General features: G+C 38.6%; 2 protein-coding genes across 10 annotated transcripts; one reads left to right on the plus strand and one right to left on the minus strand.

Moving 5' to 3' along the window:
* Positions 1–121: 121 nt before the first annotated feature.
* On the plus strand, positions 122–8,860 carry LOC135586930 (uncharacterized). Of its 9 annotated transcripts, none has more exons than XR_010501534.1 (5): positions 122–314; positions 2,589–3,248; positions 3,324–3,373; positions 5,854–7,673; positions 7,747–8,851. XR_010501534.1 is itself a non-coding variant. In XM_065169803.1 (4 exons), exons 1-4 carry the CDS (start codon positions 258–260, stop codon positions 6,680–6,682), a joined length of 330 nt encoding a protein of 109 aa, XP_065025875.1. In that variant the 5' UTR covers positions 122–257; the 3' UTR covers positions 6,683–7,162. The 9 variants fall into 9 exon arrangements, 3 of the variants coding, with proteins under 3 accessions (XP_065025875.1, XP_065025877.1, XP_065025876.1); XR_010501533.1 differs by having other exon boundaries at positions 2,592–3,248; XR_010501532.1 differs by lacking the exon at positions 122–314 and having other exon boundaries at positions 3,111–3,248; positions 7,747–8,107; positions 8,197–8,860.
* Positions 2,552–6,821, minus strand: LOC135650458 (probable serine/threonine-protein kinase PBL3). Its single transcript, XM_065169802.1, has 6 exons — positions 6,698–6,821; positions 4,870–5,126; positions 4,643–4,778; positions 4,183–4,319; positions 3,972–4,095; positions 2,552–3,226 (listed from the first exon to the last, which is right to left on the minus strand). Exons 1-6 carry the CDS (start codon positions 6,756–6,758, stop codon positions 2,883–2,885), a joined length of 1,059 nt encoding a protein of 352 aa, XP_065025874.1. The 5' UTR covers positions 6,759–6,821; the 3' UTR covers positions 2,552–2,882.
* Positions 8,861–13,186: the final 4,326 nt, after the last annotated feature.

Genomic DNA, 13,186 nt, shown 5'->3' on the forward strand with positions numbered 1-13,186 from the left:
GTATTCGAATTCATAAGAATATATATGTCATTTCAAAACTCGGAAGGATAGATATGTAAAAATACCTTAACATAAAAGGCAGAGGGAGGGAGCAAACAGGATAACTCCTCCGAACTCGGGCACGAAGCGCTCGAGGCCTCTCGCTTCTTCCTCTGGATCTCGATCTATTTCGCCCGACGAAGAAGTCCCTCATTGTCTCTATCTTTGGTTGGATCGATCACCGTTGACTGGAGGAGACATGGCGGAGCAACTCACCGATGAGCAGATCTCGGAGTTCAAGGAGGCCTTCACCTTGTTCGACAAGGATGGCGATGGTCAGATCCCTCTTTCGATCGCTTGATGTTTTCAAATCCCTATATCTTTTTGTTGGTTTTTCTCGATTGTTCTGAGACTTCTTAGGATCAGATCTCGATGCTTTCTTGATGAATCAATTGGATTGCTCGATTCTTCCATCTAGATATTTTTGTGTTGTGATCTGTGCTTTAGAATATCTTACGTGTCTGGGAATGACCCTTCTTTCAATGGATAGTCTCTCAGCTATTTGACAAACGCTTGAGCACAATCTTAAATAATTTTCCTCTTCTTTCGATTTGAAATATGGTGCTTTTTAGATATATTGCCGTAGATGTCCTTTCAATAAATCCTGATCGTGTTGTCTGCGAAGCGTACTCACGATAGCACGTGGCTATCTCTCGTTGTATGGTAATCATTATCACTGTTCTACTGCTGTGCCGTTGATGACATAGATAGATGTGGATGTGTCTTGATCAGGCAGCATTGACTTCTTACATAGATGCTAGGATCTATACGGTCGCCTTTACTTTCATTAACCACCCTGTAAATAGCTATATCGACTACTAATTGTTGGAAAAGTAGAACATATCATTATCGACAATACAAGTCTGAAATATCTATTTGCCTTTCACAGCAGTCGATTTTCTTTTTCATTTTTTTTATATTTGAGAGGAGGTTAATAAACCATCTAACTGATTAACCAATCAGCTATAAATCAATTAATATTATTGTTGATAAATCAACTACTATTTTTGTTGAGGCATCATAGTAGTTAGCATGTTGGTGTACATATAATAGGTAATCTGTATATAACATATTATATATCATCCAATGAAATAGAAAATAATAGTTTTGAACTAATTAATTAGCCAATTGTGCAAGGTCGAACATGACTTTGGACTAATCAGTCTCAGTTTTTGCCCTTCAAAGCTCTAGGGATGCTTTATATGAGGAAGCACACTTAATTAGTTGCAGAAAAACCAAAAGGTAGATATATGTTTGCCTGTAGACATCAAAGTTGTTGGAAAGTAGTATTCACTATGTTGGAATAAGCAGTTTTCTTTTTTAACCAGACAAATACTTCTGAAAATTCTTATTGTTAAACATGCCAGATTTTATTTATAACACAGTGCTTGTTAGGAAAAAAAAGAAGCATATTTGTATATAAGAATATCTGAAAATCTGACACCAACATGAGCCATACTCTAATGACTTCATAACTTCTCATCATGTGTCTATCTTCTCTAACGACAGATGGTTGCCAGTAGCCTAGCAACCTGAAACTATGATTTAGTAAATGTTCATTTTTTATTAGAAAATGCTTCTGTTGATTGTTTGGTCTCGACCTGAACAGATTGAGAAACTTATAGTTGATGGATTTGGTATATATTTAACTATATTAGTGAATAATGTTCATAATATTTTCTTCGTGACCTGAGGTAATTGTGAAACTTGTAATTGATTTTGCACGATAAGCTTTTCACATGAATATGAATTCGATTGTACTTGACAGTTTGAATTGGACAATCAAGAGGACAGTGATGATGTTTTGATGTAAGCAGTATTATGACATAAGCAGGATTATTTTTGAATTCTAAATCAGATTGCTGGATTTCTCCGATGAGGCAGACACGTGAAGAGAGTGGTCCATGAGCTTAATTGTTGATAACTGGAAGCAGTAGTTTTCTGCTCTCTTTATGATTGATTGTGTCCTTATTTGTTGTCCACTCTGTGTGATCCATTGGCTTCCTGTTTCGAGAGCATCTCTTAAAAGACTTCTTGATTCTTTGGTAGGTTTTGTTTTTAGACATCTATTGCATACCTTCTGTAATTTTTGTTTGGGATTATAGTTCAAAGTGAAAAAAGGAAACTAATAGGTAATGGAAACCATTTGCTTATTCTGGACCACTCTGTCTCCAATGGAAACAATTTGCATTCTTAGGGCTTAACCTTGCTTTTCAGTTGTGTACCTCAAGATAGATACACTTCTGATGGATGAGGAGTTCGACAAGATGATCCTCTAGGCCAATGTTGATGGTGATGGCCAGATTAATTACGAGGAATTTGTGAAGGTCATGATGGCAAAGTGAGTCCTTATAAGATTCAATAAATGCCACATATAAAAAATCATTCAACACAGAGTAGGAAACCCTTATCCTGTTCGCACTTGAGTCAGTGTTTGTGTTTCATGACTGTCTGATCTTTGTTCTCGTTGACCTGTTGTTCATTTATTTCTGACTTCTCAGAAATCTATATATAGACCGATATGTACTTCATGTCTGTCATTATCTCAGCAGGTGTGCCCTTGAAACAATGAAGATGTCCTGTTGCTTGTCTCCATGCCCATATACTATCAAATACAAGCAATTCTTATCTCAGATCATGGCTCCTGAGTTCTAAGACATACTCAGTAAAACAAGGCACCTTGAATTACAAGCTCAGGTCTCACTATCCTCTGTATGACTCTGTGATGCTTCAGAAGACTCTCTGACCACCACCACATTATGAGAGCACCCAAATTGTTTATCTGTTCATCCTTGGATTGCCTCAGGTTTCTCCTAGCATAGCATGCAACATGAAGCTCTGCACTAAGCCTTTGAATGTATGCGAGGTGCAGTCATGTCTTTAGGTGCTCGGAGGTGTTCTAAGACTGGCAGGATGTCCATCATGTTAGGCCTGTTCTTGGGATCTACATGGAGGCACTGCAAGGCAAGAGCAGCAATTGTCTGGGCTTCCTTTTTCGAGTATCGACCCTCCAGTCTTGTGTCCATGATCCTCAACAGCTTCCTTTTGTCGTTTAGAAATGGCTTTGCCCAGTCTACCAGAGCCTCTTCTGTGGATCCCCTATCTTCATCCACTGCTCGCCTTCCTGATAACAGTTCTAACAACACGACTCCCAGGCTGTATATGTCACTCTTCACACTCAAGTGACCTGCCATATAAATATTTTACAGGTTTGAATGCAAGATAATCTGAAAAAGATTTTAAAATTGAATCAATTCTCATTTGTTTAAAAATATTATTTGCAGGATCTGATGGCAGAGTTCAAGAAGGTGGCAAGAACTGCTTATCGTCAAAGGTAATTCAATCCCTGGCCCCTAGTTGACTTTCATTTAGTAGTTATATGAGCAAAGCTATTTTTCATACAGATGACTGCATTATTTCATCAAAAAATTCAGATGGTTATGTTAAAAGGGTACACAAGTATACTGCTTTTATATATTTTGGCATCATGAAATTATATTTTGTATGTGTTGCTGTATCTTTGATGGTATAAGTAAATTTACAGCGGTGATAAGACTAATCGAATTTCAAAGACCTTATAATAGAATATGGGAATCAACCAGAGAAATTGAAGGACAAAATCCAAGTAGCAATTCAGGAGTCCAAGTACATTCTTTTGTTCTTTTGGATCATGTAGCATTTTGTTACTGACCGAATCCACTTAACATTTCAACTTTTCTCATGGAAACACATGCATCATTTATAGCTTTAATAGGTTATAGACCTCAACAAAACTCTTGGTTTAACAACACACATATTAGAAATACATGTCCAAAACTGTATGCAACAATGATCAGAGAATCATGTTTCAGAATTTTGCTTGATTTGATAACAATGCAGAGTTAACATGTCCAACAAGGAGAAGCACGTTATGGTTTTCGAGGAGGCCTTACCAGTAGCAATGTACTCTGGAGCAGCATAGCCGTGAGTTCCAACTACCCTAGTTGAAACATGACTCTTATCTCCGGTAGGGCCATTCCTAGCTAAGCCAAAATCTGACAGTTTCGCATTAAAATCCTGCAAGTAATTTAGATAGCTAAGATTCATCATGTCCTAAAATAAGAATACTAAATCAGCTGTGCTGGTTGTCCAAGCAGAAACTACCGAGTCAAGGAGAACATTTGAAGCCTTTAGATCACGGAATATGACTTGGGTTTTTAAGCTATGTAAGAACAACAATCCTTGAGCAATGTTGATGGCAATGCTCACTCTTGTTGACCAAGGAATAGGCTGTACCCCTCCTACACAGAACAAGCTACATTCATTAATCAGTACGGACCAAGAAGATCATTCAGATTATGAGTTTATCCATTGTAGTACTACTAAAACAGCATAGGGAATGAGTTAACTTGAACTAAGACTCATTAGACGTGTTGGATGCAGTTGGATTCAAGAAAAGATTAAAAAAAAATCTCTAATGACTATTTTGGTCTATTTTTGAACTTGAGTCTTGATACCATGGAAGACAGAAGATGTTTGCTGGCTAGTTTCTTAATACTAATATTGTGGCGAAGCAAAAGAAACTAACAGAGGACTTGAAGCTAATGACAAAGTGCAAACATACTTTTGAATAAATGGTTCTCCAAGCTGCCTTTCTGCATGTACTCATAGACAAGAAGCTTGTTATCAGACTCTGAACAGTAGCCTATTAACTTAACTAGATTGTCATGGCGAAGCTGGCTCAAATAGGTCACTTCTGCCTGCAGACATAACAGTGAAAGTTAAGCTCACCTGGACCTTGAAAAGGCATATAAGAACCTCTTGCCACTAGAAGGTGCAATGGTTACATACAAGCCATTCCTTGTGTCCTTGAAAGCTTTCTCGTTTGAGTTTCTTGATGGCAACGACCATGCCAATTCCTAGTCTAGTAGGGGCATAGGTATGCTCATCGATCCACCCTTTGAAGACGCAACCAAAGCCTCCCTCGCCTAGATATGAATTGGAGCTGAAATTTTTGGTGGCAGTCTTGAGATCATTCAAGCTGAAGGGCTTCAGACTCACAGTAGCTGCTGCCTCACTTTTGAATGATGAAAAAGGACTTCGCAAACCTGTTGAAATTATCTTGGATGAGTTGTTCGAAATAAAATTACTTAGGATGGACTGTGGATTCACTGGAGATTACATGTGAGTCATAGTTTCTTTCAATTTGAATGATCTTGGAGACAATTTCCATTTTATAAAGAGAAATTGGCTTTGAAAATCTGTAAGGCATTTGTGGCAAAATAAAAATGCAATAGAAGAATGCATAAATCCAACTATGTGGTGATAGACAGATCCATGAAGGTATATAAAGAATGAATTCCTAGTAACATTGTACAGAGTCATCATCAAACATTGATGTGTTGTTCATCAGACAATCATGACTAAAATTATTTTAAACAAAAAAAACTCATTGTCGAAGTTCATCGCTTTTTCATTTCTTGCATTGGAAAAATAATTCAAATTATTAAACTGTTAACATTAACAATGGAATGGTGTTTAGCATGTTGATTACCTCGAAATTCTAAAATGTGTGACGAGAGAGAATACTGGAGTTGATTGAGAACATAGTCTCACCTAGACAGTTTAAATTTAGGTCGTAGTGGATTTAGCTGACATGTTGGTGCCCTGTCTGGTTTGATGCACTCCCATAATAGAAATCTTCCCCCAGCATTCAGATACTTAGACCTATGAGTATTTCTAATCTCTAGTTAATCTTTTCGGTTTCCTATTTCTTTGTTGATGCCTAAAAATAAAGGTCTAAGTAAACCGTGATGTTTATCTGCTTTCTATTAGGTCACATGTCCGTTTAAGATTGCAGTCCTTTTGGGTACATGGAAAAGGAGAAGATAATGTCACAAGGAATTCCAGACATTACAATATATAAGGTGATACAGGAGCTGAAAAGTGTTGCAACAGGTAAAGCAATTTTCTTGCTGAAGAACTTGAACAAGATAAATGGATCACAAATGGTCTATTAGGAAATTTCATATCCCAGATTATCATCAGAAGCATGCTTATGAATCTAATGTTGCATGCCTCATCAATCACATCCTTGTGTTTCTATAATTTAGTAACCTAGTGACAGAATTAGCTCGTGTCCTAAAAATCATAGTGCGTTATTGTATGCATTCAATCATCTCCAAGGAACATGAAAGCCATATCAAACAGATGAATAGAGAAAATAACTAATGACAAGACATCGTAATTTCTTCCCTCAGTATGTTTTGGAAATTTTCTTTTGAGCTTAGTCACCTGAATTTGTTCTTGATCTAAGAATAATCTCACACTTTACTATCCCATATCTAGGCCCAGAGAAGCAGGCAGGTTGGGGAGTGCTTCGAACATGGGCTTCACACCTGCTGTACCTGGAAGCATTGCTACCCTGCGCAACTTCTCCCAGTATATAAGATTACATGTAACTCTATATCAGGTCTGCCCACAATCGTAAGCATCATCTACCACTCTCCCCCTCCCACCTTTGTCGCCTCTATTTCAACTTTTTCTTCTTGCAGTTTTCATTTCATAACTGATGAAAAGATTGCAGAAGAAGGAGAGGCAAACAAGCAAACTGAAAGCAAGCAGGGAGCAAAAAAAGCAGCAGGCAAGGAGAACACATATCTAAAGAAGCATTCCTCACTTGAAACACTAGGAGAAGAGGCGTTTGCGCATTTAGCAGAACCCCCGCAGAAATTCCCCATGAAAGAACAGCCACCAAGCCCTCGTCAGCCGCACTGATCATAGCTAACCACATGCGTATAAACAAAGGTGGGAAGGATAAGGATGAAGAATATCGTCTCCCACGGCAGAGCTTGGTCACGCGTCTGATTGAGACAATCCGACATTTCCATTCGCTTGACCGGTTCAAGGCAGCCACGTGGTGATTTATGAGTTTGGCATATTGACATGCGTGCAAAAGGTTAAGCTTCAGGTCAACGACTTTGTCGGATCTCAGCCGCCGGAATGGAGTACATAACAAAGGTTGTGCTATTAATTTCATATAATAGTTGGTGGATTTGATCTTACGCTGGAAAAGATTGCGACTAGACGATATCTTCTTCTTGTGTGACTGTAAGGTCCCCTCCAAAAAAAAAGTCTAAGAAAAGGTGAGAAAATGAGAAAGGACTAAAGCTCAAATTTCTGCCTTGGTGGGCCCGATTAAAAGTTGGGAGTCACTGGTTCTCGGTCATCATGAAATCATTGGGATGTCATATGCCACATTTTAGATGAACTTGTTCTCCAAGGGGACAATTTTTAGAGGTTTGAAGTCCATTCTTCCAAGCTATGCGCATATGCCTCGTTTGAAGCATTGATATCAGTCTTTGGACTTAAATAGCATTATGAATTGTTATTTAGGAAGTGAATAAAATGTTATTGATTTCATCACAAAGCCAAAAAAATCTTAGAGAGACTTGGAAAGGGTAGATCATGTGTTATTTTTCCTTGCTACTAAAAAGGAGTTCCTTGTGCTTTACTTGCAGCTTAGAAAAGGTGGATTTGCGGCAGATGAACCATCTAAGATCCTGGTATGCTATTTCTTCGTTGCCTTTGACTCCTAACAAAAGATTATTGTTAGAAAAGGTGGATTTGCGGCAGATGAACCATCTAAGATCCTGGTATGCTATTTCTTTGTTGCCTTTGACTCCTAACAAAAGCAAGATTGACTTCATTTTATCCCTGGTGAAACAGTACTTCAAACAGCTGAGAGATCATAGCCACTAGCACAACATTTCACGTCAGATTCTCCGAGTCAGCCCCACGCGATAAAGTCAATTCTTGTCTTTGCCTCGTTATGAAGGCAATTATATGCAGAGAAGGAAAACAAAAGATGCCACCGACAAATATTATTCAACGCATTGTACGACTCTGCCAGCATTTTCTAATTAATGGCGGAATTAGGCGCATTGCTTGCTATAGAAGACAAAGGTTGAGACTGAGACTGCACCAAAGGGAATCTAAGAGACAGCTTTTTTCCTCATGCTTGTCCATGATGATTGCTACTGAAACCTAAACTTCCCGCACCTCGAGTTCTTCATGGATCGCATGCCAGGTCAGTATCTCAGTGAATTAGTTCTCCTAAGTTAAATTTACTTCTGCTCAGCAGTGAAACAAAGGAGTTGCTTCCACGGAAGGAAACAGAGATAGCATGAGAACTGAGAGGAGTTGGATGATCCAAGGCCTGAGCACCAGAGAAATCATTGGGCCGCCCGATGAGTGAGCTGATACATGCGTACAATCATATGCCAAGTAAACAAGACAAATTAGCATCACATAAGAGAGGTCCTTCTGTCTTTACTCGAACCGTCGTTGCCATGTGTGTGCATTTCTCATATGTTTAGGAACTCCTGAGCTACTTAACCTCGTGAACAGCACTCACTATATATCACCAGTCTTGTAGACATGGCGACTTCGATATCCATGGTGCTTTCTTTTACCCTATGCTTGCTCCTCCTATATCATGCCTTTGGCTCCCAACTTGGCTTCGAACAAAGAGCAGGGCAACCGTTCGGAAGCCGCAGTCTTCGCTGAAGCCCAGTCAACAAAGTCGGCGACGGTTCGAGTCAACACAGAAGAGAGCTCTCTACCACACACCCGGTTGAGGTCGTCGCTCCTAATTACCCTCCTAATGGCAATTCTAACTCGGCGTTTACTCCTCGACAACGTTCAGGAAAGACGAAGGAGAAGCCAAGCGTCTCAACTCCGGCGGAACCGCCGGCACCTCCGCCTCCTCCAGTCGAAGACGGCGGCAAGCGGACAGGTCGCCGCCTTTTAATGCCAACTGATAGACATCAAAACGACCAATGAATCTATAAGCAAATTTAACTTTGGATCCTTTGATAAGTTTAGCATCCCTTCGGATCTATCGTGGTTGAAGAAGTAGTCACTCCCCAACATCATCTAAAATTCCGTAATAATTCTTGTTACTGTTAAAAAAAATTCAGAATAAAGTAATCAAAGTTTCAAACATGCATAACAATTTAAATGTCACATAAACATGATTTATACAATCCTAAAACTATTTTTTATGATATAAAATACTTATAAAACATTAACCTGGAATTAAAAATCTTTTTAATTTATGAAAATTTCACATAAAATCTATGAAATATGGAAGAATAAGATCAAGTTAAATAGTCACTCGAACAAAATTTCTAGCCATTATTAATGTGAACAAATTTAAATATCTCAATTAATAATTTTAAAAAATTTCCAAAAAGGTTCCTTATAAATCTAAATGAGTCTATGTATTATTTAATTATAAAACTATAAAATTTACATGATAAAAAGAAAAGAGTCAAGGGATTTACATCTTCAAGGATAACATCTTGTCTATTTACTCATACCAAGATCTCGTTTTATCGTTAAGTGATACTCTGCTCGTCTCTATATAAGAGAGTAAACGAGAGACTCGATGGAATTAAAAATCCATCAAAATAATATTAAATTATTTTTTAATTAATCAAAAAAATTTTGTTGCATCATCTTATGGTCAGATCCACTCGCAAAGATTAAATATTCTAATCGAGATAAAATATTCTTTCATTCCTAATTAATTATATATTTATTCTGAGTTTAGGATTTTTAATAGACTATAAAAGCACCAAAGGCAATCACAACAATTTCCTGATCTTTGGAGAACACCAAACAGAGGGCGGATCTAATATTGTTTACACCAATTCGAGCTCTGGAACTTGAGATTCTCTTTCAGGGAAAGAAACCGTAGACAAGAATTGCAAGATTCTGAGCTGCTGCTGTTAGAGCTAGCCCCAGGATATTTACCAAAGGGTAATTTTGGCAACACAACAAAGACAATAAAGCGGAAATAATAAAAACGACAAGAACAAATAAAACACCAGAACACCAGATATACGTAGTTCGGTCAAATGACTTTGACCTACATCCACGGAAGAAAGAGGAGCAAACTACTATTATAAAAGAGGGACACTTACAAATGCCTTAGGAAATGTTCCTAGGCCATAAAACACCTTCAGCTTCATAAACAAGAAGACTTCAAACCATAAGCAGGTTTTCTTGTGATGCCTGCTATACTTCTTGTGGTGTCTGTGGTACTTCTCGTGGTGTGTCTAACATCAAAGCTCAGGCCCTTATTTATAGTTCCAAGACGAGACAACAAGTCTGATTTTCCCGATGTGGGACTATGGGACTTGCCAAACTAACAAATCTCCACCTTGGCATGTCCCAACAAAACTTGCTCCACCTTCTTCACAAAAGCCCCAACGGGCAATCACCAACAATGAACACCAACCAAGTCCAAGCACTGCTTGAACTTGTAAACCGGAAGAGGCTTCGTAAACATATCAGCTGGATTGTCCTTCGTATGAATTTTCAACTTCACTTGTCTCTTCTGCAACAGACAAAGCATATGCAACCAAATTTGCATATCTTTGTGGTGGTCGAATATCTCTCCGTGGTCTATCCTTGGCTATGGAATATTGCTCTTCCTCTGGATCATCTGCGTCAGTAGACTCGGGACCACCTACTGGCATTCTTTGAGTAGAAGAGTTCGACTTAAAGGAATCTGAACTCCCAATCTCAAGCTCCACTTGTTTCTGTGCACTATCATTTGTACAACTAGTAGATTCCTCTTTAGAAGATAGCATAGATAATTCATCAAAAGTAACATCTCTACTGATTATAAATTTTGGGGATTTGGGATCAGGACACCATAATATGTATCCTTTCAACCCAGAAGCATACCCAAGGAAAATACACTTTTTAGCCCGAGGCTCTAATTTTCCTTCATTTACATGCATGTATGCTGGGCACCCAAAAATTTTAAAATCAGAATAATCAGCAGGAGTACCTGACCAAACTTCCTCCGGAGTTTTAAAGTTAAGTGCTGCAGAAGGAGCACGGTTGACAACGTAACAGGCCATATTAATCGCCTCTGCCCAAAAGTCTTTTGTCAACCCTGCATTTGAGATCATACACCTCGCTCTCTCCAAGAGTGTTCTATTCATACGTTTAGCCACACCATTTTGCTGAGGTGTCATCCTAACAGTGCGATGCCGAACGATTCCTTTATTTTTGCAGAATTCTTCAAAGTCACCTTCACAAAATTCCATGCCATTATCTGTTCGAAGCCGCTTAATCTGTTTACATGTTTGCTTCTCAATCAAAGCCTTCCATTGTTTAAAGGTTAGAAAAACATCTTTTTTATGCTTCAGAAAATAAACCCAAACTTTCCTGGAATAATCATCAATGAAAGTCAACATATACCTGGCACCACCCTTAGACTGAACTTGAGCTGGACCCCAAAGGTCTGAATGAATATAGTCAAGAGTACCTTTCGTTTTGTGAACTGTCGGAGAATTGAAGCTGACTCTTTTCTGCTTTCCAAAAATACAGTGTTCACAAAAGTCCAGTGACCCAGTACTTTGTCCGCAAAGTAGACCTCTTTTGCTCAATATGCTCAAACCATTTTCGCTCATATGATCCAAACGCATATGCCATAATTTGGTGATGTCAGAATCAGACAATGATGATGACGAAACTGCAACTGAACCTGTGACAGTAGTTCCCTGCAGAATATACAAGCTACCAGACCTACAAGCTTTCATAACAATAAGGGCACTTCTAGAAACTTTCATAACTCCACCTTCAGCTGTGTATTTACACCCAAGGGCCTCTAGGGTGCCTAAAGAGATGAGATTCTTTTTCAAATCAGGAACATGTCTAACATTAGTGAGCGTCCTCACAATACCATCATGCATTTTAATTCGGATTGTTCCTCTACCAACAACATCACATGCGGCATTATTGCCCATCAAAACAATTCCACCATTACAAGATTCATATGTGGAAAACAAATCCCTATTGGGACACATGTGATAAGAACAACCTGAATCTAAAATCCATTCATTTTTAGACTTTGTCCTGTCATCAATAGCAAAGAAAATATTTCCAAAATTCTCATCAGATGCTACACTAGCTTCAGCGGATTCAATAGTTTTCTCAACAAATTTTTCCTTTTGCTTTAATTTATTTTTCAATTTAAAGCAATCAGATTTAATGTGCCCCATTTTATGACAATATCTGCATTCCAAATTTCTATGTCTGGATTTAGATCTACTATTGTCAAATTCTCTTTTATCCATTCTCCCCCTAACAACCAGACCCTCAGCCTGATTCTCTCTACTTTCCCCAGTGATATTCTTGTCTATCTGCTCCTTAGATTTCAGTGCAGATTTAATTTCTTGATAAGAAACTGTTTCTTTTCCATAAATCAAAGTATCACGGAAATGCTTAAAAGATTGGGGAAGAGAACACAAGAGCAACAAAGCCTTATCCTCATCATCAATTTTTGCATCTATATTCTCCAAATCCATAACCAAAGAATCAAACTTATCAAGATGCGAGAGTATAGATGTACCTTCAACCATCCGAAGCATATACAGTCTCTGCTTCAAGTAGAGACGATTCTCCACTGTCCTCTTCATGTACAAGGCTTTAAGTTTGTCCCATATGCTCTTAGCCGTAGTCTCCATAGCTACCTCCCGTAAAACCTCGTCAGAGAGATTTAGAATGATACTGGATCGGGCCTTCTTATCCATACCCGCAAGATCTTCCTTTGACGTACCATCTGGAATGTTCTCAGCACCCTGAAGTGCCAAATCAACTCCGTCTTGAACCAGAATGGCCTCCATCTTGAGTTGCCACATGCCGAAGTTGACATTTCTGTCGAATTTCTCGATAACGATCTTTGATATTGTCATTGTTGCCAAAAGATCCCAGAACCAGGCTCTGATACCAGTTTGTTAGAGCTAGCCCCAGGATATTTACCAAAGGGTAATTTTGGCAACACAACAAAGACAATAAAGCGGAAATAATAAAAGCGACAAGAACAAATAAAACACCAGAACACCAGATATACGTGGTTCGGTCAAATGACTTTGACCTACATCCACGGAAGAAAGAGGAGCAAACTACTATTATAAAAGAGGGACACTTACAAATGCCTTAGGAAATGTTCCTAGGCCATAAAACACCTTCAGCTTCATAAACAAGAAGACTTCAAACCATAAGCAGGTTTTCTTGTGATGCCTGCTATACTTCTTGTGGTGTCTGTGGTACTTCTCGTGGTGTGTCAAACATCAAAGCTCAGGCC

This window comes from Musa acuminata, chromosome BXJ3-10 (assembly GCF_036884655.1).
Source record: "Musa acuminata AAA Group cultivar baxijiao chromosome BXJ3-10, Cavendish_Baxijiao_AAA, whole genome shotgun sequence".
NCBI classification, from domain to species: domain Eukaryota; kingdom Viridiplantae; phylum Streptophyta; class Magnoliopsida; order Zingiberales; family Musaceae; genus Musa; species Musa acuminata.

Excerpts from the sequence above, each read along its gene's own strand:
- LOC135586930 (XM_065169803.1), top strand. The coding sequence starts at position 258 with ATGAGCAGATCTCGGAGTTCAAGGAGGCCTTCACCTTGTTCGACAAGG. Across the intron at positions 315-3,323 it reads GTTCGACAAGGATGGCGATG|GATCTGATGGCAGAGTTCAA; the intron begins GTCAGATCCCTC and ends TATTATTTGCAG. Across the intron at positions 3,374-6,366 it reads AGAACTGCTTATCGTCAAAG|GCCCAGAGAAGCAGGCAGGT; the intron begins GTAATTCAATCC and ends TCCCATATCTAG.
- LOC135650458 (XM_065169802.1), bottom strand. The coding sequence starts at position 6,758 with ATGGGGAATTTCTGCGGGGGTTCTGCTAAATGCGCAAACGCCTCTTCT. Across the intron at positions 5,127-6,697 it reads CTCTTCTCCTAGTGTTTCAA|GTTTGCGAAGTCCTTTTTCA; the intron begins GTGAGGAATGCT and ends TAATTTCAACAG. Across the intron at positions 4,779-4,869 it reads AAGGACACAAGGAATGGCTT|GCAGAAGTGACCTATTTGAG; the intron begins GTATGTAACCAT and ends TTATGTCTGCAG.